The sequence below is a fragment of the Scleropages formosus genome, chromosome 18 (genome assembly GCF_900964775.1).
Source record: "Scleropages formosus chromosome 18, fSclFor1.1, whole genome shotgun sequence".
NCBI lineage: Eukaryota > Metazoa > Chordata > Actinopteri > Osteoglossiformes > Osteoglossidae > Scleropages > Scleropages formosus.
The window spans coordinates 11293932-11319201 of NC_041823.1; the positions used below are offsets into that span (position 1 = coordinate 11293932).

Here is a 25270-nt window from a genome sequence, read left to right on the forward strand (position 1 = left end):
AACTTTCTGACTTTTCACTTGGACATGGTATGTAATTTTTCTACTCATCATGCCAAAAAAAACCTTGCCTTTCACCTGTTATGTCAAGTGATTAGTTTTACAACTGATTAGGACTGCCTTTTAAAATATAAATTTTATGGCTATTCAAAATTATATTAAAATTCCAGTTACAATTGTGCTTTTTTTGTCCCTGTGCAGAGCGCAGTCGAGAACGAGACGGCCCTCAGTCATCTCGAACCCCATCAGGCAGCCGCGACCGGGAGAGAGACAGGGAACGGGACCGTGACCGGGAAAGAGAGCGAGACCGAGACCTGGAGAGGACTCCACGCAGCACAGAACGCCGCCGCAGACGATCTTCCCACTCCCCTCCCTTGTCTGCCTATGAGAGAAGCAGCCGGCGGAGTGATGACCGGTGAGGGAGGATTTGTAGTTAATCATTATTTAGTATTCCTTCTCTGTCAGAATTACATGTTCAACATGCCTACACTTTCAAGAGTGTCACATTTAATAGAAGGAAGGCAGTTCTTTATTAAACCTTTGCATAAATATACAGCTAAATCATACAGTCAAACATAATGCTAGAAACCATTACAAATTTTGAAGACAGCAGAAACAAGTTTAGTGAAATGCAATAATGTGAAGAACTTTGCCAGTCTTCTGCTAGTAACAGGGTGAATATGCTCACAGTTTGTGGTAACTGTTTAACTGTGCCCTTCAAGGTACGAGCACCCCAACAGCAGCAAGAAGAAGGTTCGACCAAAAGAGCGCAACAAGTTAACGACAGAGGAGCGGAGGAAACTGTTCGAGCAGGAAGTGGCCCAGAAGGAGGCTCAGAAGCAGCAACAGCAGCAGCAGCAGCAGCAGCTGCAAGCGTTGCCCTATGAGATGTTGGGCTACTCTCCAGGGCCACATGGGTACATGGGATACCCTCCAGGGTACCCTATACAGACATATGTGGATCCCACCAACCCCAACGCTGGCAAAGTTCTGCTACCCACCCCTTCAGTGGAGCCACTTTGTGCAGCAGGGGCCACTGTGCCATATGAACAGACACCTCCCCAGCCTCTGATATCTGAACTAGGACTGGCCTCGCCCTCCTCGGCCCCTCCCTCCCAGACTGCGCCCACAGCAGGTGTCCCACACATGGCCACGACCCTTGAGTTGGCTCCAGGAACAGCGCAGTACGTGCAGTCCCGTGCCCCGTCACAGGACAGCGTGACTGTGCTTTCTGCGGCACCCCCTACGGGTGGACCACAGACGCAGACCCAGCAGGGCTATACTCCCGTGTGGAGTGCAGCTGTGCCGCAACCTCTGACTGTACAAGCGCAACCGGCACAGCCACACACTGCCATCTACTACCAGGGCCAAGCCTGCCAGGCTGTGTACAGCATCCCTACTGCCTACCCCCAGGCTGGAACCCCTGTCATCCAGGTCAGTTCTCAGTACAAAGCTGTCTTGTCACTAGAAAGCTAAGTTAACTTTTATGGACATATGTCAGATCCTCCAAGATAAAAATCCATACCAGTCCTGAAAGTTTAGCTAAAGCCCTCTTCCTTTTGTAGAAATATTAAAAACTGTCATATTTCTTTTGTGCAATATATTGCATGCTCTTTTAGCTGCATAAAATATGTTGGCTGCTCTTTCCAGTAGAATATTTATTCAGCTTCTCCTGTGCTCTTCTGCAGACCTATGCTGAGCCTGCAACAGGCTACATCCAGGGTCAACCAGTCTACACTGCACACCAGCAGGGGGTTGTGCTACAGCAGGCAGGCACTGTCACCACTATTGTCACCGCACCAACCGTTCAGCAGGTGGGTGACTCATGTTTCCAGCATCAGCCGCTAGGTGGCCACAGAGAAACTGTCAGTATCAAACTGCACAACCTGCTTATCGAGTTCTACTTCCCTTTCTTGTATTCAGCTGTTGACACACGAGTGTGTAATCATCGGCATATGTACCGAGGTTGACTTTTTATCCGCAATTTGATTATTTTTGTTTATTAGTAGCTTCCCATGTAAGAACTCTCTTCCTTTCACTGGATATGTTCTTTCTCCTGTCATTTTTCTTTTTGAGCTGTCGTCTTCTGTGTTTTCCCTCATTTTTGTGTTTGTGTTAACTGATAAGTCATTAGAAGTACTCAGTCTCATATTTCTTGTCTTATAAATGGTGATCTCAAAACTCTAGTACATGTCTTTGTCTTCATTTTGATGTTTGTATTTCTTTGTGAGAAACCTTTACCTAGAATTCTCACATTTACAGTTATTTGTTTCATTTTTCTCCAAAGCAATATATATTGTAGAAGGGCAAAAATAGTGCATTACCTCAACAGAGTGAGAGATTTGGATGCAAACACGTGATTCTAGAGTAATCCTTATTTGACATGGAGAGAAACATTGCATATGGACAGAAATATGTGGCAAGGGAACAAGCAGAAATATTCATGTTTTCTAAGCATTTCTTGAAGCCACTTAGTCTATCAAACACTGTGTGGTTTTCCTAAAAATCCCATATTGCTTTATGACGTTCATAAAATGGAATTTGCGGTGTTATGCGTATCCCTCTTTGGTTTTTGATGTCTGGAGTCTTTGTCCTTATATCATTCTTATTCGGTGTTCGGTATGTTCATCATAGTTAATTTACTAAACACATTTTAACGTTGGGCCAAATGTACATTTAGAAAACCACAGCTTTTTGTGTTTTGTTAAAAGAACAAAATGTTAGGCAGAAAGTCCAAGTTTTCTGTTGTTTGAATTTCAGTAGGCCTGTACCCTTTTGTATGGTGTTGCCCCACAGGAAACGCATATATGTATATGCGTATGTGTACATATGTATGTGTGTGTTTTATTAACGTGGTCCCAGCTCTCCAGTGCTAATAAAGACTGAATGAAGTGTATCATACAACAAAATAACATATAGCAGGACTAATTTTCCTGTAAGAAATCATGGAAACCATTAATGTGGACCATTGTGACATAAATGCATGAAAGCATGGAGATGTATTCTCTCTTGTCTTTTTGTTTGGGATATCTTACATTCTATACCAGTATGTAGAAGCAGGAGGGTTGTACTGCAGAAATCTGGACTTTGTGAAATATTGTGAAGCAGTGCACTAGAGTGAATTGATGCAGCATGAGATATGTGGATCAAGGGGGGGAAAAAAAAAAAAAAAACCTGGTACAGCACAGGTGCCATTCAGTTTTGCTCCATTAGCTGCATTTATTTTTATTCTTTAGTCATTACTGTATTTACATTTATTCATTTAGCAGACGCTTTTCTCCAAAGCAACATACATCTCAGTGAAAATAAAATTTGTGCATTACATTAGGAGAAAGACATGGCTCCAGATGTGATTTTTAAGTAAACCTAATTTGTTACTTTCCACTTGAGGCACCGATGTTCATCGCTCGAGCAGGTGCATAAAACGCAGGATAGATGAATCCTGATAACCAGGTATTTGATAACCTTCTGTTTTTTCTTAGTTTTATTGATGGTAAGTTACTGTCTTTAATGAGGCTGTACATACATCATGGTCGCACAGTAAATCATACAGTGATGACAGTAGGAAACATTTTGTCATGGCTTCAAAAAAATATACAGTACATACATACTTTCAGCGTCAAGGTAAAAGTTTCCTTCTTTGAGAGTTTTTGCAGCCCTGTTGCGGTCTGTTGACATTTGTACTGTGTAAAAGTGTCTTATTGTGACACATGATCCCTAAGAAGGATAGAGATATTTGCAAAACATATACCAGGGACTATCTCTGTAGCAGTTAACTTCATTTGACATTTTTTGAACTTACTATTAGAAATGTGCTGTGCTTGATTGGTCAATATGGGTGAACTTCCACTAAACAGTTGTCTTCTGGGAATGCCAACAGCTGTCTTCAAAGCTCCAGCCCTGCAGCCCACTGTGTAGGGGAGAAAGTTAGCATTTAAATTGCTTTACTCTTCTCTGCAGACAGTGCTGAGGTCTTTTCTGTCCTTCCACAGGACCTTATAGCCCCTAACAGCCTGATGGACCTTCCGCCACCCTCCCCGCCCAAACCCAAGACCATTGTTCTTCCACCCAACTGGAAAGTGGCGAGGGACCCAGAGGGCAAGATCTACTACTACCACGTTATCACAAGGTAGGTACCTTGCTGCACCTACTGATGCTTGCATGTGCTCACTATAGCATGATGTGCTAACCGAATTACTCTGCCTAAATAAAATATTTAAGCAGTTGATGTACAAGTGTATAAATGTCTATGTATGTGTGTTGATTTCTAACGATGCCTTTCTGCAGGCAAACGCAGTGGGACCCCCCATGCTGGGAAGGAGGCAGCGATGACGCTAGCGTGGGTCACGAAGCAGAAATGGACCTCGGGACACCGACATATGATGAAAACCCCTCCAAGGTAACCTTTCACCCTCTTATCCTGTAAACAAATTCACTCTTTTTCCTTCTAAATTTGTTTGCAAACACACTCATTTGTCATGCTCTTGCAAAACTGCGCCTTGCAGTATTTTTCACTTTCAGCTTTTTTTTGATGTCTCGGTCTTCCAAGTCTTCTTAGAATGCCTGGTCGTTCTGGCCTGTATTTATATCCATGATTTTCATGAAGGAAATGGTGACTTTGCAACCAACCACATGGAAGCCATACAGAGCATAACAATAGGATGAAAACGATGAAAGTGAAGAACCAACTTCCTCACATCCAGCTCTTCTGTAATTCCCTGTCTAGATTTCAAATCTATTTTTACCCAAGAAACTGAGGGCTGCCTGACCAACTTATAATTTTTGCCATGTGACACTTAAATATAAGCACTCCTAACTTTATCACTTGCAGAACCCAAGGCCAATGGAATGCTTGTCCTATCTCAGGAACATAACGGTACATCTGGCTCCAATATGTCTCAATCGAGGCTGGTGAAACTATACTTCTTTGGGGAGTCATGTCACTCTCTGGTCTAGTTTCATCCCAGTCATTTTGTCAAATTCATTCTCCTTTCAGTAAAATTTGACCTAACATGCACAACGTTGGCTTTTGTTTTTGTTCGTTCGTTCATTCATTCAACTGATGCCGTTTTTCAGAGTTACTTAAAACGATAGTTTTGCACACTAAGCCTACTTAGTGATTTACCCGTTTATAAAACTGTTTAATTTTTTACTGTATCAGTTCAGGGCTTGTACCTTAATCAACAGCATTAATATGAGACAAGATTTCAATTGGGGTCTTTTGATTGCATGGTGACAGTTCTAACCACTCTGCCATCTTCTGCTTAATGACGGAATATCAGACAGTGGTAAAGCAAGGTGTTTAATAACCTCATTTACTGGCCTTTCATGTTCTGTTAGAAGTGATTGTTATGTTTTAGATTATTGATATGTCATAAAACAAAGTGACCAATCCCATAAGAGTAATAATGTACGTCATTTTCTAAGTGAGCCTTTTATAAATTACTCAGTCTTGAAGATGAGGCAACATAAAATGTGGAAATGCATACTCAAAACCCAGCAGAACTGAGTTGTGGTCCTGGGTGATTACGCGTTCAGCCACGAACGGGCCTGAATGGCCGTTTTGAGGCATATAACTCGTATGAATCTTTTTTTCTAAGTATCTTGTCAACATTTTGAATGTTGAGGATTCTGAAGATGAAAAAGAGCAGAAAAATGCAAGCCCTTCCCACACTGGGACATGGAGACCACACAGCTGCCCCTCCCATCTCTCTACTCAGACAGCTGTCCAGCCCCTGGGCCTCCATGGTGGGGTGCTGCTGCTGCATCATCTTCTACGTTTTTTGTCCCTGTCTTGGGGTTTGTTTTCTCTTTCCGTCCCCCTCCACTTTGATGATAATGAAAGCCAGCCTAATGTTTTTCCATTTGAGAATCGGACTGCAAAGAAGCATTTAAAGATATGTAAATATATGCTGTTGTGTACCAAATTTATTTAATTTATTTTTTGGCATTCAACGTTCCTAACGAGAGCAATGTGGACTGACAGATGTGTGCAGTAGGGTGCTTCCTGCTTTTTCACATTGTACCCATTGTAGTTGTTTCTTCCATCTGGCAAGTCAGGTTAGTTGGCACTCCACTTTGATGAGTGTGATCCATAAGTGGAAGATTCACAGAAGGTGTGCTAAAGCAAAGATCTGTTTAAAGATCCATTTATTAATTTCCTCATTGTCGCAAATGGAAATCTGCTGCTTTGACATGTTAAAAAACAAGCTTGTATGCTGAAAGGGGGGGAAGCTTTTTTGGATTTTTTAAAAAAATTTTATTGCAGTCATAAAAGATGTTAAGATGTGGAGTTGTAAATCAGCCTCCACATGTCATAATGGCTTTTATGGACAGTGAAAAGTACAGAGACAAGAAAGGGGGCATCCATTTGTATGAGTTGCAAAAAAAAAAAAAAAAAAAAATGTAACGTTTAAGTGATAAAAGGTCTGCTCTTCAGAACAACATTGTCATACTGGAAAGTCCAGTTTTTACTGTCTCTGCAGTAGAAGGAAAGACTGTTCAAAAGGATTGCTCATACTAAAGGGTATTAGTGGTAGTTGCTTGGTTCCTCCTATGGGTACAGGGTAGAAACATAGTATATTCATCATGGTACTTTCCATTTTGTCACATCAGCTGGTTTGTGTTCTGCGGAAGATCATCTCTTTTCCTACCCATGGGAGTTGCTCTACTTTTGCCAATAGCTCTTATGTAAGAAGGAAGGAGCAGGTTGTGAGCTGTTTCTGTGAACCCGGTAGTGCGATTTAGACATTGTTTTTGTTCTCTTGCTGACACAGCTGTTTTTCTTTCTTTCTTTTTTCTCTCAGTTCTCCACTAAGACAGCAGAGGCAGACACCTCTAGTGAGCTGGCTAAGAAGAGTAAGGAGGTGTTCCGCAAAGAGGTAAAAACATTAAGTGCATGCACACACACACTCATCTTTTACATGAGCCTTGGTTGTGACCTATGGTTATGAATGATTTTGTATATTTGTAAGCTTCTCATTCATTAAGAAATAATTGTCCTTTCTTTCTCTACCAGTTGGACAGACCCTTTAGCCCTCTTTATTTGAACTGCTCACCTCAGTTCTGTGATTTAACTAGTCTGTTTTAAGGTGTCCAAATAACCTTTCCCTGTCCCTCTTGTGTCTCCTGATCCGGCCATTGGCCATGTATTTCCCTGCCAGATGTCACAGTTCATTGTGCAATGCCTGAACCCGTACCGGAAACCGGACTGCAAATCGGGACGCATCAGTAACACAGAGGATTTTAAACACTTAGCCAGAAAGGTGAGGCCTTTTGTAGGTGGGGTAATTGATGGGGGAGTGGAGATGTTTGATGAGCATGTAGAATCAGACATCCCTCTCAATTAATGTTGAAGGCATCAAGTCTAGTTTTTATCCTGAAAGTGAAGGTTGCATTGTCAGTGAACACAAGCTGTTTTTTGTAAGACCTCGTTCTTCAACATAAAATGGCAAATTCTACCTGCTTTGAGTGAGAACCTGTGACTTCTACACCTTATCCATTGCAACACGTACGTTACATGGCTGTTGCAGTGAACATATCTCTCCTCCCACGTGTGTTTGCAGCTGACTCATGGTGTCATGAACAAGGAACTGAAGTCTTGCAAGAACCCTGAGGACTTGGAGTGCAATGAGAATGTCAAGCACAAGACCAAGGAGTATATCAAGAAGTACATGCAGAAGTTTGGGCCTGTATACAGACCCAAGGAGGACACCGAGGTGGACTAGAACGTACTCTGGTGCCTGACAGTCTCGGTAAGGGGGAGACACACTCAATTGCCTTTGGCCTTCTAAACATTATGGTGTCATGTTTGGTCACCAGAACCAGTCACTGCTGCCTCAGGCATCCTGCGGCGTACGTACACTTGAGAAAAAGATTGTTCTGTATACAATGTAGTTTTTAACTTAATTTACAGTAACCATGTCCTACCTGCTGCTTTTTAAAGCTTGTTCTGTCCATGGGCCATACATGGAGACAGGTTGCTATGGGTGATGGTCTCTGTGTGTCACTGATACAGACTTTGACAACCCCCCACCACCACCACATTCCTCCATCAGTTTTGCTAGAATATTTTTGAAGAAACCAGTGCAGGTGCCCACTTCAGTGTCTCTTTCTGAGGTTCTCTGCTGTCCCACCTGGGCCACAAACACAGTTCCACGGCCTTCCTCCGTGAATAGGGGTCATGTTAGCTGTGGGGGGTTTCTCTGTCTTCATGTGGACATCTAGGTCCCTGTGTTCATTTTATTTTCAGCACAGTTATAATCCCGTTAGGGTATCAAGTGTGTGTTTGGGATGTTCAGTGTCTGTTCCATCTCTGTGAATTAGGTATAGTTGGTGATGTACCCAGGTGGATTTTTCTATCTTGAGCCCTTTCAGCCTCTTGTCTTGGTCCTGGAGGAGGTGTATGTAGCATTGTTATTTTAACAGTCCATTGCTTGTGTTGTGTTACAAAGTGACCTGCCCACCCACCCAGAAAGTTGGACGACCATTATAGACAGGACTTAGCAGTCCTGTGGATGTTATGCTTTCTTCATCCTCAAGGTAGTCTGCAGTTTTTCCCTGTTTGTATGAGATGTGACTGGCATGGAAACTGTCACTAAGGCTTGGGCTGTTACTCAACTAACTGGCCCTTCTTATGAACTGCATTAAACACCTTCACAAAAACACATGTATTATATTGCTCTATATGTGAATATATTGATTTTTCCAGAATGTTTAAATAAGCAAAGACTTTGTAAAAGGACTATTGTTCTTTGATTTAAAGTGTAAATATGTGTAATTAAACTTAACCAGGATATTGCTTTCTGGAGAGGTCCAGGGCTGGGATACGGAGCCAGTTGAGATGGCAGCCTGTGCCATGTCGCCCTTGTCCCGCCTCCTTGTCCGTCAACTCGCCCTGGGACTCTGCTGATAATCACAGCTTTTTATTATTTTTATTTTGAACTTGGTTTCCAGGGGTGTGAGATGTCATTTCTCATTTTGTTCTTTTTTGAGGCCGATTTCAGAAATTTTCTATGTACAAAAGGAGTCTGGCCATCACTCCCCTGTAAGTACTGTGCAAGCACATTGTCATACTGAGTGTAAAAACATTTTAAAGTAAAATAAACTTTTTTGTAAAAATGAGTCTGAGTCATATTATTCAGCTGGTGCTTTTGCCTTCAAGTTGACTTGGAAATGGTCATAGTCCAAACCCCCTTGTCGCCAGCCCCCCACCCCAGAAGTGGCTATTTTAAGATGTTTGGAACCGAGGAGTGGAGCCGAGTCGGGTCGCTGTCGCTCCAGCACAATGTCTCCAAACACCAAGTACAGCATTTCTTTTGGTGTGCCCTTGCTCAGCCCCCCCCCCTTTCCTGCATATGCGCATTCCGTGGCGCCGTGCGCAACCCACGCCAGACCGCAGGAAAGCGGTCCCGTCTGGAGTGCGTGACGGCATGCGATGCTGCCCTGGGGCTCGGTGGGTCGCCTGCTTCGCTTATGGAGGAAGCCCCTTTGCGATCTCTGCTGAGACAACAGCACAAATAGCCTTTGGTGGCTCTTGATGTGCACGGCCCGGCTCCTTTTGCCACCTGTGGCCCTCGTACTGCCTGAGGCTGCTGAAAGAGTGTTGCCCCTCAACCTACGTGTGTGGCATTACTCATACTGAATCTGTGAATCATTGCTTCAGACTGAGACTAGAATTGGGAAATGTTCAGTGAGGCCTCAGGTAATGAGCTTTAATAACCAGCTTTCCGTCACTGTTCCTCTGGGCTATCTGATGGCTTGGGGCATTTTCTGCTTGTTCTGTATTTCTGCTTCCTCCCATTGGCGGAGCATGACGACTGCAGCTATTACTGTGCACTGAAACGCATGGATGAGGCTCCAGTTTTGAGTGAGTAATTATTTTATTCCTGACAAACATATCAACTCAAACCAGTGGTAATTGAAAGTTTTAAACTTATTGCATCATGCAGCACAGTTGGCTTTTTTTCCCTCCAGCTTATTGACTCTACAAAATGAGTTTGTAACGGTGAAATGCAGAAACTGGCGAACATTTGCCAGCTCAAGGTCTCGTTAGTGAGCACAACACAAACTGCTGATGCACGACTCAGTGCGGACTGAATAATCCTTCCTTATTTCAGAGCCTTATCAATTTCAGGAATTCAGTATGGTTTCTTGCGACGGTAATTCTTACCACAGTTATCTCCTTCTGCAACATTAAGGGAGATCAAAGGGCTGGGTCACAAAAGCGGCTCGGCGAGAGCAGCCGCTGACACGAACTGTAAAAGTCGTAATCGATCCTGCTAGAATCAACAATGCCTCGCTGAGAAGATAACTCGAAGCTCAAGGGACTTCCTTTATATCACCACTGACTTACAATTTATCTGATGCCTTTGGTCAAGGTAACTTCCAAGTTAACGTTATTTACCCATTTGTAGAGCTGAGTAATTTCACTGGATCATGCTTAGCACCTTGAATAAGACTCGCAACAGGAGGAGGGCTTCAAAGCAGGGACCTTCATCTTGTGAGGTGATGGCCCTAAATACCACACTATCTGCTACTCCCCCCTCTGTACCACATACCTAATTGCATTCCTTACAGCAACTGATCCCATTTTAGAGGAAGGGCTCTGGACCGGCACAGTGATTACATCAGCTCCACCGCTTGGTCTCCTTGAAAGAGGATCGCCCATCGGGTGGTCAGCGGTGTATTCTCCAGACGATGTGCGCTAGCTCATGGAAAGCGCACTGATGCTTTCTATAGAGGGCAACTGAGGACGCCGGGGGTTGGTCTTACTGATTGCACCAGTCCTGTCATTTGTTTGGGCAGGACAAGTTCCAGCAGACTTGTAAGAACACGCAACCGATAGCCTGTGGCACTGTGAATATATAAAGCTTCCCATTGAGACATTCTTCAAAGTGTGTTTATTTAACAAGGCAGAATTTTATAAGCGATCTCTCAACATACTGAGACATTTATGAACAAGTACAAAAAGATAATAACCGTTACAGAGCAATATTGTTATGGATGACCAAATTGAGGGAAAGTTGGTTGGATTAAACAGGCGAACTGTACCAAGGTACCAGCTGTTTGTAAGCACTCTGAGCTTAAATTATTCCATTTACTGAAGTTTGCATACTACAGACTGGCTTAGAGAAGAAGAAAAAAAAAAAACAAAAAATACTCAAAAAAGTGTAATGAATAGGGAAACCTGAGCTGTACAACATGAGCACATTTGGACAATTTCACTCTAACCGATGACAGGTATAACGAGTGCTTTTCCAAAATAAGGCACTAACATTTAATTTTTTTTTTTTTTTTTTTTTAAACAGTGCTACTGTACAAAATCCAGCAAAGGCGAGCTGAAGGCACAGGAAACAGCAGCTCAAAGAGTCTGTTACATACACACACAGAAACGAGTCTCTAACGTGAGCATAGTGAGGGGGTGGAGCTACACAGGCAAGAAAGTTGATGGACGATCAACGGGGCCTTGCAGAACACCAAAAACACCACTGGCCCTTCTTGGCTGCTAATCCAGAGCTCTCGCTCGTGGCAGTATCATCTCTTTTTTGCAAGGTAAAGCCAAGCAGAGACGGGATGTCTGTTAAAGTACCCTGGGCCTGAAAAATAAATCCCACCAGCAATGTACACAATGTGATGGACTGAGCTGGTGGGTCATTTTTTTTCCTGTGTATCTTGATTTGAATTTCTACATGTTTTTCAAGGCACAGTTGGGCCACCCTCCCCCACCCCGGTCTCCCCAAGCTCTCAGACGCCATCCATACCTAGGCTCGGTGCCCCTTTCCTAGTGGGTGTCAGACCACCGAGCTGCCCTGTGTTGGGCAGCAGAGGGCACTTGCAACATCGGGACGGTCAATCCTTGTCAGAGCAGAGCAGAGAACGCCCAGGGTGGAGCCCTCCTGCGTCGCCCAGTCAGACAGCAGCGTGTGCACGGGATCCTCTCCGCGGCCGAACACATCCAACCGCTCCTGTTCGTACCCCAGCTGGGTTGCCAGCTGCCTCCAGCTCCAATCCCCGCCCTCCTGCAGCAGCTGCTCCACCTCCTCTTGCCTGTGGGGAGGAAGGTTCAGGTACAGCCGGCTATCCGGTTTGCTGTCCCGCTTACTGCCTGCTGAAGGAAAGAGGACAAGAACACTTAAGAGGACATGAAGGACTTATCATTATGAGGTGGGGGGGTCGGGGTTAAAATATGATGCCCGTGAAAAAGTGAATGATGCTCAACCATCCTAGAGCTACAATAGCACGCAGCGACGCAACCGCCAGATCAACTTTTGCCCAGGAACAGGGGCCTCCTGCATGAAATAGCCCCATATTTTCCCACCCACTACCCACCTAATTTATGCAGGCTGGATTTCCTGAAAGGTTGCCAAGGATACGGACACGCAGCCTTTCAATGGAGTTGTTATGTAATGCCATGCTGCGCTTTGGCAACCGTACACATTTGGCTACCTCTGGGCCGAACACGCTTCCAGCACACACACACACACACACACACACACACACACATCAGGAAACACCCTTCTCTCACTCCATCGCTCTCGCTCTCTCCCCCCCCCCTACACTGCCACAGAGACCTGTGACTCTCCAGCACCAGCCTCCTTTCCGTGTCCAGGAAGCCAAGAACACCCCGGTGTGGTCACGGGGGTGGTTACCTTTGCTGAGCTGGCTGTCCTGCAAGCTGTGGGAGTCCAGGAAGACGCCGCTGTCACTGTGCAGTTTCTCCCCCTCGGGGGCCACGCCGGCATCGCCGCTCCGCGCCTTCCCCAGCGCCTGCTTCTGCTTGCAGGACGTCCAGCTGGGGAGAATGGGGTCAAAGCCCATGCTTAGCACGGCAGAGAAGCTCCCTTCCACCTTCGGCACCCGAGGGACACAGCTAACCCTCCAAAAAAAGAGGCCGTCATGCGTCAAGCTGCTCCTGCTGCGAACCTTCTGATTTAGGTCCGTAATTTCGTGTATTTTTCCCATACCTGGGAGATTTATAGTGGTCCTTGGAGGAAAAAACACATTTAACTTCCCGATCCCTCCAAGGTAATGTAGAATAAGTGTCGGACTATTTCACAAGCTGCACTCTGACGTTTGCCTTTACCAAAATTCATACCTATTGTTGCCAGATGTGCTCCTTCCAATACAACAGCCTTCAGCCCAGCAATAATTGTGTAGATAGAGCATTAAATATCATTTTTGGCATTAGCAAAAGTTTTTTTTTTTTTTTTTTTTTTTTAAACTTCTTAAGAGTATTTTATGTTTGCACCACTTCATGAATTATATATAAATTAGTAATAATATTCGCAGTACTCAAGTACTCCTATTTTCCTTAGCCTGATATGGTTAGAAACTGCAGAACTAAATAAATAATGATGATTTTAACCGTGCGCTGCTTTTGTTGGCTTGGTAGCTGCACGCGACGAACATTTTATATAACACTTCATTAAGAATTGTCACTGCTTTTATTACTTGTACACGAAGTGTAATTTGAGTGAAGAAGTTATTTGCAAACCTTTGTACAGGAAATGAGACACTGCACGTCCCTGACAAAAAGCAGTATTCATAAGTCAAAACTCAATATATGAGCCAGTTTACGAGTCCAAACATAATAAAGCAAATGTTTCCAGAGAGCGAATCGCTCCCAATTTAGCACATGAAGCAGCCAGATAAGGCAGAGGTTAATTAGGGAAATTAAGCTCAATTACATTGTTTGTGGAGCTTTTCCTTCTACATTACGATTACACATAAACGTAACAAGGGCAGGTCGGTGGGACGTGTTCCCCAGTGTTCACGCAAGTCTCATTTACCCCCAAAATTTGTGTACAACTCTTCACATTTATTCACTTAGACGCTTTTGTCCAAAGCGACTTACAACGGATCGTATGTAGTGTTACTAGTCCACACATCTTATTCACCAGGGTGACTTACACTGCTAGATACACTACTTACAAGGGGCCACTCATCCATGCAGCAGTGAAACACACTCACACACTATGGGGGAACCTGAACAGCATGTCTTTGGAGTGTGGGAGGAAACCAGAGCACCTGGTGGAAACCCACACAGACACAGGGAGAACAGGCAAACTCTATGCAGACTGAGCAGGGATCGAACCCACGTACTCTCACACCACCCAGGCACTGTGAGACAGCAGCGCTACTCGCTGTTCCACCATGCCGCCCAGCTACACAGCTCCTGCTATTATTATTTTCTGTCCCTCTAATTGCATTTCCTCCGGGGTGAAAAATAACGTGTTGTAAAGTCCAAATACCACATCAGCACACACTCTGTCCTTTTTGCCAAAAAAAAAAAAAAAAATGTAATTAGATATTATTACGGCATGATAACGCCCCACCCTCGTACTCACCATTTGTAGGCAACGTAGAGCAGGAGGCCGAGCACAACGGCCGCCAGGACCGACACATACACCGGGATGATATTTTTGCCTCCCTCCTCCTGGGGGGTGAATCTCGGGGCACCTGGGGCAGGACTGGCCTCGTCGCCTCCCCGGTCCTCCCCGTTCACCGGCCGGCGGGGACCGTCCGACTCGGCAGGTTGGGACAGGATGTGTAGTTTCTTCTCTAAAGAAGGGGAGATGAGCGTGAGCCAATTTACTTCTATATCTGCTAAGAAGGGGGGTTTTGCTCGGTATGTCTGCAACCCCGGGGTCAGAACCGGGCCAGCAATTTCACTCATTTTATTTGAGATTTCACGACTTAACATTCCTAACCATTATTATACGTTTAGTGCCAAAAGTCGATAAGTAAAATGCTTCCTTATGTCTCCAGCTGCAAAATTGCAGAAAATAAATGGCATTTAGAAATGAGGTGGGGGACCCACAGCCGCTGGCCGGACCCTCAGCGTCACACACCGAGCACCGCTCTCTCTAAGGGTGTCTATCTGTAACTCTGTCTCCTATGGAAATTAATAACGTGACAAGTATTTGACGCTTCATGTGACTCTTGAAAAGACATGAAATGTAACGGTGAAACCAGGAATCGGCAGCAACTGAATTAACTTGGCAGCTCCGTGATTCAAGAGATAAAAGTACCGAGCAGGGCAGCCTGGGGCAAGGAATGGGCGATGGGGGTGAGGAACGGGGCGAGGGAGACGCTGCGAAAGAGGCGGGGCATGGGAGGCGGGGCAATGGGGGTGAGGTGAGTGCAATCGTTCACCTTTCATCAGGATTCTTAATGAGCACAAAGCAGCAGCTCCTAATGAAACTGCCCCCCCACCCACACATGCTTAATCCAGAGTATGGGACACACAAGTGTTTGCGAGTTAACGTGTGGGGTATAATGTGGTGGTGATGAGGCCTCGAAACAGAGCGCGGCTCCCACTGGACGGGTATTTTGCGATTAAAGAATTCAAGGGGCTCCCTGTAGCTCTGTGAGGTCAAGGGTCACTGACGGGAGGTTCCGACTGGAGCCCGAGCAACAGTCTGCCAGGTCCCGTTCCCCGGCTGGTGTTGGGATCTGGACCCGGTCGGGCTGAGCGCTCACCCATGCAGATGGTGTTGGAGTCGGGCTGGCAGGGCCGGATCTCCACCTCGTTCTGCTGGCACCGGGAGCAGCGCTGACACGCCTTGAAGCTGCTGCGCTCCTCCGAGAAGGTGCCGGGGGCGCAGGGCTCACATAGCGTGTTCCCCAGCGGTCCGCACGCCCGAACCGCGCCCTGGCCCAGTCTACACAAGGAGCAGGGAGCGCAGTAGGCCTCCGAAGTGTTGCCCATGCGCCGCAGGTAGAAGCCATCGCTGCAGTCGCACTGCGTGTCCTGGGATGCAGTGCAGCGGGCCGTCTCCGGGACCCCCGGGGGGCAGCGCACGCAGGGCAGGCAGGGGGACAGGTCCTCGGACAGAGAGGTGGTCACTCCTGTAGCGCAATCGGACAGAGCCTGCCGATGAGCATCCTCCACAGCTCGCACCCCAGTCACACACTGGGCCACAGAAACATTTCACAGCACTAGATGAGATCCATGACATTAAGCCATATTGATTTTTTTTTTAATAAAAAAGCCAACTGGGTAAAAACACTTGTGTTAATGAGCTGGACTGTGACATTTTCAGTCCTAGGAGTCAAGGGAAGCGTTCTTTTTTGGAGGATTACAGTAAAATCCACGAGCAGAGTAATCTTAGATCACTGGCTTGGCGTGACCCACCCCCACAACCGCACTCGACCGCACCGCATCCACGGGACTCACCATCCTGGCACGGCTGGCACTTGGTGTTCTCCCTGGCGCACTCCACCGCCAGCCCTTGCCCCGGTGGGCACAGGCGACAGCACTCCCCCGATGAGGTGCGAAGGCCACTGGCACAGTGATCACCACGTGCAGCCTGCCAAACAAAACACACACACGGACACCCACAGACAAAGAATATCATTCTGCATCCAGGTCACAGAAATTGGAGGCCAGGTTCTCCTTGCAGTCGCACGACCAACATCGTCACAGGTCACCAAACAGGAGCCAGCACTGCTAGTGGTTCGAAAGCAAAACTGGTTTAAATGTGGCCTAAATGCATTCTGCCATTATCTTTCGATTCAGGTTGCATGAGAGCAAAATTAGACGTCTAATTCTGAGACGTCCTCACACTTCCATTAAAATAAAGTGAGGTTCCCGTAGGAAATACTCACGTCAGAAGTAACGTTTTTCAATTTACGCTTATTACACACACACACACACACACATTTTCAGAACCGCTTGTCCCTTACGGGGTCACGGGGAACCGGAGCCTAACCCGGCAACACAGGGCGTAAGGCCAGAGGGGTAAGGGGACACACCCAGGACGGGACGCCAGTCCGTCGCAAGGCACCCCAAGCGGGACTTGAACCCCAGACCCACCGGAGAGCAGGACTGCGGTCCAACCCACTGCGCCACCGCACCCCCCTACGCTTATTACTTGAAGACAAATACAATTATGTGCTAAGTTAATAAGAATATTACTTCTATACACTTACATGTATTCATTTAGCAAACGTTTTCTCCAAGCGACGTACATCTCACAGAAAATACAATGTGTGCATTACATGATTAGTAGAAAGAGACATAGTTGCAGACGTGTGATCCTTTGTAGTTTGTTACTTTCCACCATGAACCAACGTTCATCACACGAGTAGCTGCATAAAACTTTATCCGACTATCGACGATTCCTGATCACCTTCCTCTGAATTTTTTTGCGATACAAATAAACATTTACGTTACATATGGTGGAAGTGTGATATAATATAGATTAAATGTGACCACCGATGCAAATCTGAAAGACTGCATAGAGCTACAAAACGCAACTGAGTGAGGGTTCAAATGAAATAAAATGCAATATTATTTATTTAGAATGTACATCACGTGCGCAAGCATATAATCCCGAAATTTTGCTTTCAAGCAGCTGGAAACTTGGCAACTGCAGGCAAAAATGTTCTTCTGACATGAAGCTGCAGCAAAACACCAGTTAAAATCCCAGTAGCTCATTTTCCTCTGATTTGTCACTCTGCATGAGACAGTTTTCAGAACTGAAGCGTGCGTGTGTGTGTGTGTGTGTGTTTCTGGACAAATGGTTCATGCAAGTACCCTTTAAAGTATGGAAATGAAAAAAACATGCAAGATTTCTTCTTCTGTCAAAAGGCGTCTCACAACATTTCACACACAGATATGAAAAGACCTCTTTGTGTGTGTGTGTGTGTGCGTGCGTGCATGCGTTATAGCGTGTGCGTGAGTGAGTGAGGAGAGTGTGACATGACAGAGTTAACACTGTTCTGGGTGCTGTTGGGGGGGGGGTTCAGGGGGTTCGGCCAGCGGATCCCCCAGGGCAGCACTGCGAGCCAGCAAGCGCAGCCCAGCATGTCGCTGTGTGTTTGGGCGAAGGGAGCCTTTGATGTCCCCAAGCCCTGCAGGTGTGTGTGTGTGTGTGTGTGTGTGGAGGTCAGCGCTGTTCCACTACCCCCACCCCCAACACCACCTCCCGCCCGTCTCCACAACACGTCTTCCGCGGGGCCTTGACAGCGGCATCTTAAACATGCACATATTTATAAAGATGACTCCCCCCACACCCCCCAGGGCTAAGCTGACAAGGGCAAACAGATGTGTAACAACCAGCCTTCTGAAGGCAGCAGGGTGACGAGCAGGCGCTCTGCCGAAGGCTCCCCTCCTCGGGGTGGGGCCCGTTGAGGAGCAGCATGTGTCAACCTGCACAACATCCCGTGACCCCCGCCACACTCACTTCCCGTGGCAGGACTACGAGTGCTGGACACACACACAAGCACGCATACACACGTGTCACCGGCCACAGGGACCACAAAGTTGTAACTGGACCCCTTCTTAACTTTAATGTCCTTTTATCACCACAAAATCACAAATCAACAGAGTTTATAACACAGTAGTATTATTCACTTCTTGCATACAGGAAGGCTGCAGCCACTGCCATTTGGCCTTGCAGCGGTTTGTTTTTCTTCCCTTCACTGTGGATGGGAATTTTTTTGTTTTCCTCTCCTCGCTTGCCAATTGGCTTATTTGTCCGAGTTTGCCATTCCCCCCCCCACAGTTTCTGTTGCTGTCCTGTTTATATTTACTGTCCAGCACAATGTGTCACACTGCTGGGAAGAGCACTATATAAATTGCATTGAATGTATATGCAGCGTTTAGATAATTTAGTGCATAGCAAATTTATTTACAGGTTACGTTCTGTGAAGGTCCCGGATACAACTGTAATAAACACATATTTCACAACACGGGGGGCACGGTGGCACAGCGGGTTTGACCGGGTCCTGCTCTCTGGTGGGCCAGGGGTTCGAGTCCCACTTGGGGTGCCTTGCGACGGACTGGCATCCCGTCCTGGGTGTGTCCCCTTGCGCCCTGTGTTGCTGGGTTAGGCTCCGGCTCACAGCGACCCTGCTCTGGACAAGCAGCTTCAGCAAACGCGTGTGATTTCACAAGACTTTCAATTTTATTAATTTTATGCTACATTAAAACTAATGAACGACCGACAATAAAAACACCTTCTTTCCACAAATTCCTGTTCAGAACTGACTGTTGACCAGTTCATCCCATTAACATGTGGTGCTCATCTTGTCATCAGTCACCAATCGGTCAGAAACACCAGACACACTAAACAGTGTGGAAACGAGGTGACCGAAGGCAGCCCCACACTCCTACTCCTGCATTTTACTGAGTGTGGGAACACAGGTTACGTTCACTTCTGTGACAGCAGAAATTTTTTTACATAGCTCAGAAAACACAATTAAAAATAAATAATAAACTGGAGAACACGTGTCTATTTTGCAACTTGGCTGTTCATAAAACTTTTGCTTTTTCAACTTTTTTCACTGTAAATGCACTATGAGCATATCTCAGTAGCTTGACCCCTCTCCCCCCCAGAGGTCCTCTGCCACATCCCACGGCATCGACACCAGCTCCCTCAGCGCACCAAACTACTCAGTATGACGAATGCGAGCCGCGGCTTATAGAACCGACATCTCCGCTCCGTCATATTCATACAGCACATTATATATGAACTGATAGGGAAGGCTGGTGCTGATGGTGTTGGGAGTCTGGCTATCTGGTCCTTCCTCGTGTCTAAAACAAGGGCAGGATGACAGATGCAAGAGCCCTGCTGTTACCGCAGGCTGTGCCCAAATATGGAACTTCGACACAATCCCACAATGCCTAGTGGCTGGAAAACCAAACATTACAACATCGAGCCTTTTTGGAAAATAACGATCATCCGGTTGTGCTAAAGGCAAGTAATGCAGAATAATAAGCGTTACAATTACACTGGATGTATTGCATACAATGTTAACGAATCATACGTAGAGGAGATATGAGCTGTGCGTAATTAAAATTAAAAACCTGTAAAACCTCAGTAAAATACAAGCTGTAGACTAATTAGTGTACGCAACTGGTAATTTCACTTATTAGGGGAGTTAATTATTATTAAATATTAAATTAAATAATAACCCACACGCTGTCTGAAACTGCTTGCCCCAAGTCGGGGTCGCTGTGAGCCGGAGCCTAACCCGGCAATGCAGGGCACAAGGCAGGAGGGGACACGCCCAGGATGGGACGCCAGTCCATTGCAAGGCACCCCAAGCAGGACTCGAACCCCAGACCTGCCAGAGAGCAGGACCCAGTCAAACCCGCTGCGCCACCACGACCCCTTGTTCTGCAGCATTTCTTATCTAATTTTTAAATTTATCCAAGTTTTTTAAAAATAGATTTGTCAGCTGGGCTCTCGGAACTCAAGAGCAGCGTGGGGTCCGAAGGCTCGTGACCAGAAGGCCTGTAGATGTGACCAACACGGAATCCCTCAGAAGGGCTTAAAGGCAGCAGAAGCTCAGCAGAATGTCGCCCGCTGTCCTCTCATCTTTGTATCGGACCTTCATTTCTGGAGGCCGCATTTACGACCCGGCTTTATTTCCAACTCTCTAAAGTCAACCTATGTCCACGTCGCCAAGCGAGTAAGAAGAAGCGGCAGAAGAGAGCGGAACGGGCACCTCGGCCAGCAGATCGCACGCGGGTCCTTGCAACGGACGTTTGGCACGTAACCCGAACGCAGCAGAGTCGCTGGGAGAAACGCACCACCCGGGACTGGAGCGCTCCGTAAGATCTGAGGGCGACCCAGCACTTTAAATAATTCCCGTCTCGTGACACAAAGCAGCCCTCTCGCACTGAGCTCAGTCTTAAACAATGTGAGACAGACTGACTGACTGACTTTAGCGCAGTACTGGCTTGTAAACACACGCACCCCAAGCGAGCGTCACGTCACGCTCCACCCTAACGAGCTGATGTCTGCTAAAATGTCTATTGTGCCCAACACTTACGTGATCCCTTCTTATCCCTGTTCATAATACTCAATTCTACACAGAAAAAAAAAAAAAGAGTTCCGAGTACCAGATCCCACTGGAAAGCAGGTGGCGCAGTCATTAGAGTTCCTGCCTTGCAAACAGAAGGACCTGGGTTCATCAAAGTAACTACCCTGAACTGATACATGGTAAAAATCACCTGGCTTGAAAAAGGGGTAAAACACTAAGTCACCTCAGAGAGAGGTGTAAAACTAAAGAAAATTTGTCCTTCTCATTCCGTTTTTGCACATTAAAAGTGCTCCCGAAAGGAGAAAAGAAAGCCACAAAAACGGAACGAATACCTGTACGGAGTAAAGAAAGTCTCGGTGCAGCGATTCGAACCCACGTCTAACATATTTTTTGGCTTAATAAATATCGTCGTACGCAAAAGGTTTCATTCGTTTCTCAACGACAGCTCCAAGTGCGCCTTAAAATAAGACGAACTCTCGCGGCCTCCTTGCAAGGCGCCTTTCATGTCGCCGAGCTGCAGGCTCCGCTCCATAAACCAGGAGCAGATGTCGGCTGTTAAGGCTGCCACCGCCGGAGTGCAGCGTGAGTACAACCATACGCGGCCTGCACTTCCTGCGCCCCGAAACACATAACAGATCTTATCTCTGCCCTAAAGAGACAAGGGGGGACTTAAGAGCCACAGCTGCTCTCCCATTTCATTAAGGGGCCGCGGCTGAGACTCGCTCCCCGGTGAGAGACCACCAAAGAACAGGAGCTGTCGCGGTCACTCAGCGCGAGGAGGATGCGCGCGGCACGTTCCGGAGCTGGGTCACCCTCGACCTCCCCGGAGGAGACGGGCAGGCGGGAGGGGTTCGCCCCTTAAGTCCACGAATCCGGCCCGAGATCCAGGGACTCGAAAGGGTCCGGAGCGTCGGGAGGTGGGGCCTTGTGCACTCCATACCCTGTGGATTAAACACGCGAGTGCCCTACTCCACGGTGAGGTGGGAGCGACACCTGGGTGAGTGTGTGGGGGGTCCGCAGCACAGCTCGCATATTTTGAGAATACTTTTATTACAAATAACAGTCCGCTGCAAGCTTAAACGTCATAATATTTAATCAAAAAATATTTCCCAGATGAAAGTAACACCAAAAAAGGTCTCTTCCTCCAAGAAGAAAGGCAGCGCCTTTAAACCTGGCCGGGCACGGTAAAATGAGCGCAGGAGTGAAAAACACGGCGCTTCCTTTCGCAGGGCCCGAGGGGCGTGAAGAGCGGGGTCATGGGTTTGCAGGGAATGCTGGGTAGGAACCCCCGCAGAAGCCTCATCTGCGTGGCTAAGGAACATTTCTAAATTACCGGGCCATTACGCCCTGCCCCCCCTTCCGAGAACAGAGGAATTCCGGCTGTGCCAGACTTGTCGAACCCAAGCACTTCCAACACCGCGGATTTTTCTGTATGAACAGGGATGATAATGGCAGAAATGGGGGGGGGGGCAGAGGATGGTGGTGTAAACAGGGTACAGAAAGGGGGAGCAGCACAGGGCAATGGGCGATACAAACACTAAGAAGTAACAGCAGGTTTGATGAAGATGCTGAAAAACGTGCAACAGTTCACAGAAAAAGCTGATTTTAAAACCTCTCTCAGCAGAGAGGTGAAAGTTGATCTTTTTTTAAAAAAAAAAAAAAAAAAAAAAAAAAAAAAAAAAAAAAAAAAAAATTTTTTCAACATGTCCATTCATATTAAACACACTTCACCCTACAGATCCACCACATTCGCAACGACTCCACTCATACTTTTTCAGCAAACATATTATGGGTAATATGAACACGTTTGCTGTTGCATTAACCGTTGTCCTTTTCAAGGATCACTGGGGTTCCGTTTTATGATATATGACCGTAAGGAAAGAGCCGCGTCTCTCGCCGTGATGCCAGGCCAAGGGCTCGGCTCCCGATGAGAGGGATTCGCTTTCTCCGAGTGGGGGGTTCGGGTTATACCAGTAAATCAGAGGGCCATTTGGCTCGTCTCCTTCGGATCCCCCTTTCGAGAGCCGGGCCCTTAAAACAAAAGAGCGCGGTTTGACATGAGCTGCGGTGCGCAAAGGAGGGCGGACAGCTGGATGCAAAATGTGCCGTAGGACTCGTCTCTGAATAATGACAAATGAGCGAAAGGAGCAACACACACCACCTTAAGTACAACATTAATACTCTGGTTTGGAGTTCTGACCCCCATCTGTCTTTACCGTGGTATCACCTTGTACCCAGCTACACGCAAACCAGCACAACGGTGAGTCCACAGATGGAACGTAGTAAGTGGGCAGCTGCTACGACCTCTATGGCCGGGCCAGATATCCCAGAATGGGTCCCAGCCAGTAACTCCTTGTCCAGTGCAGGGTCACAGGGGTCTGGAACCTATCCTGGATGAGTGGGGTGTGAGACACAGTATACCCTAGTTGGGACAGCAGTCTGGCTCAGGCCAGGGCTCACCAGAGCAAGTGGGGGACTGAGCGGGACTCAAACCCACACCCTAGCGGTGAGGCACCAGCGCTACCCTCTGCTCCGTGGGGGCCAATGGAAGATCTCCATATTCATTCGGGAATAGTCTGCATGAACCCTAGGGATCACACGAGATGGTCACCCTGAAGGAGTCCGCCATATGGTGAGAAAACGTGAAATAAACCTTTCGTGACGTCGCGCAGGAACGCAAAGCGCAAGCACTCTCTCTCGTCTCGTGTTTTTTTCCCTTTTTTTTCGCGGGTTGCGGGTGGATCGCAGCCCGCCCTGCAGCCCAGGACACGCACGTCGCGAGCACGCAGGGACTCACCGTGAGCACGAGCGCCAGTGTCGAGAGCGCGAGCGCAGTCCCCCGCGAGAGCATGGCCAGCAGCGCGCGACGTCCACAGCGCGGTAAAACCCCTCCGCTCCGTTCGCAGACTGCGGCTCGGACACACCCGGCAGGCTCTGGGTTCGAATCCCGCTGCTTCGCACACCGAACAAAAAAATGCTGCGCATCAACTGAGGGAGCAGAAGAAAAAATATCCAGCAGTTCAGTCTCTTAAGTTCCTTCTGAAGCGCAGAGAGGTGGTGAGAGAAAAACGAAAACTCGGTGGCGGGGACGTCGAAGTTCTTCAGGAATAAATACTATAGTATAGGAACCAACGAGCTCCTGCCTCGGCTTCCCTCAAAAGTGTGTGTTCTGCAGTGTTGCTCTACACAGGCTGCTCATCCTCTGGGGAAGCTCGCGAAGTGATGAAGAAACTCCGCCTGAGGACCCTCAAGAAGCCGAACCGACGCCCCCCCTCCCGCTCAAACAGGTTCGCCACGTGACCGCGGAGCTGCGCTCTGATTGGCTCGGATCCCCCGAGTCTTTAAAACAATGAGTCGATTTTCTTCACGCGCTGGTCAGACGGTCCCCACACAGCGAAGGGGGTGAAAACGAGGTAGAATCAGAAGTGTCCGGGCTTTTGGTCCTCTCTGCATTTGAAAGGAGACCTTCTCTCCCATGGAGTGCTGCACTTTATGATCTTTCAAGCGCTTACTGACCTGCTCAACATACATGATTATATAAACAGAAATCAATCGGATAATGAATAGCTTTCGTATCTACACCTGAGTATTATGATTTTTTACAAGTGTTTATTCTCAATTTATCATGCGTGGCATGTGCGAGTATAATATAGCAACAGAGTTGTACAGTTTATTTATTATTTGTAATATTGCTGAGTGTTGTGGGGGATGTTGTCAGTGTTTTCTACTAGGACTTGGACCAGTCTTCGATCAATACTCTTCTAGGAGAGCAGTCAGGAACTGTAGGCTGACTTCACTTTAAGAAGCTATGGCACATCCAGGAAGAGAGATGTAAATGAAGTGGTGGGTGGATGGAACTCAGACAGACCACCTGATGGCCCCGGGTCGCTCCCCATGGGGTCTGCTCTCTTCAAAGCACAACAAATGGAAACATCCTTCTGGATGCAATGAAAGAGGGACTTCAAAGGCGGCAGGGTAGCGGAGGGCGAAAGGGAAGGCCGGGCCGAGAGCTGGGGGTGCAGATCCCTGCGAAGGACTCCTGGCCAAACGGGGTGCGAGAGCTGGTCAATAAAAGCTCCAGCTTGGGGAAGGGCTGGTAGAAACACGCATGGGTTCGTGCAGGTAGACCAGGAGAAGAGGGTGCACGGGATGAGAAGAACATCCACCACAACCGCATTTGGTCCAGTCAGAACAATCGGCCACACGTTTGTTATTCGTTCGCGTCGCCGACGCTTTTCCATTAAGACCACGGGAGAATTTTTTACACTGTTATTTCAGGGTAAGTACTTCGACCGAGGGTGCTGTGGCAGGAGGTGGGATTCAAACCTGGCTCCTTCAGGTGCAAAGTGTGAACTCAGACCACTACACTTCTTGCTGCCCTGTACAATTACTGTAGAAAAAAAAACCTAAAATGACAAGTCAGTGTCAGTATGGAAAAAAATCCTTAACTTTCATCAAATACATGATGAAATACAGTGCAAATAAAAATAACAAG

At 47.0% G+C, this 25270-nt stretch overlaps 2 protein-coding genes across 4 annotated transcripts in view; one reads left to right on the plus strand and one right to left on the minus strand.

Annotated features, from left to right (window-relative positions):
• setd2 (SET domain containing 2, histone lysine methyltransferase) overlaps window positions 1–9056 on the plus strand; it is a 31415-nt gene extending 22359 nt beyond the window's left edge. For both annotated transcript variants that reach the window (XM_018740715.2, XM_018740714.2), the window contains 8 exons: window positions 199–412; window positions 720–1431; window positions 1686–1811; window positions 3990–4126; window positions 4285–4396; window positions 6804–6878; window positions 7161–7262; window positions 7563–9056. In XM_018740715.2, the coding sequence (XP_018596231.1) occupies window positions 199–412; window positions 720–1431; window positions 1686–1811; window positions 3990–4126; window positions 4285–4396; window positions 6804–6878; window positions 7161–7262; window positions 7563–7724 (1640 nt within the window). In that variant the 3' untranslated portion in view covers window positions 7725–9056. The remainder of the gene's footprint in view (window positions 1–198; window positions 413–719; window positions 1432–1685; window positions 1812–3989; window positions 4127–4284; window positions 4397–6803; window positions 6879–7160; window positions 7263–7562) is intronic.
• Window positions 9057–10879: 1823 nt separating this feature from the next.
• nradd (neurotrophin receptor associated death domain) lies at window positions 10880–24054 on the minus strand. Of its 2 annotated transcripts, none has more exons than XM_018740645.2 (6): window positions 23573–24054; window positions 16178–16310; window positions 15481–15849; window positions 14346–14559; window positions 12648–12790; window positions 10880–12103 (listed from the first exon to the last, which is right to left on the minus strand). In XM_018740645.2, the coding sequence occupies exons 1-6, from the start codon at window positions 23624–23626 to the stop codon at window positions 11790–11792; spliced, it is 1227 nt and encodes a 408-aa protein (XP_018596161.1). In that variant the 5' UTR covers window positions 23627–24054; the 3' UTR covers window positions 10880–11789. The 2 variants fall into 2 exon arrangements, with proteins under 2 accessions (XP_018596161.1, XP_018596160.1); XM_018740644.2 differs by having other exon boundaries at window positions 10880–12106.
• Window positions 24055–25270: the final 1216 nt, after the last annotated feature.

Coding starts and splice junctions, on each gene's coding strand:
- nradd (XM_018740644.2), bottom strand. CDS start 23,626: ATGCTCTCGCGGGGGACTGCGCTCGCGCTCTCGACACTGGCGCTCGTG. Junction 15,850..16,177: donor GTGCCAGCCGTGCCAGGATG/GTGAGTCCCGTG, acceptor ATTGCGCTACAG/GAGTGACCACCTCTCTGTCC. Junction 12,791..14,345: donor CTCTACGTTGCCTACAAATG/GTGAGTACGAGG, acceptor CATTCTCCCCAG/CTGGACGTCCTGCAAGCAGA.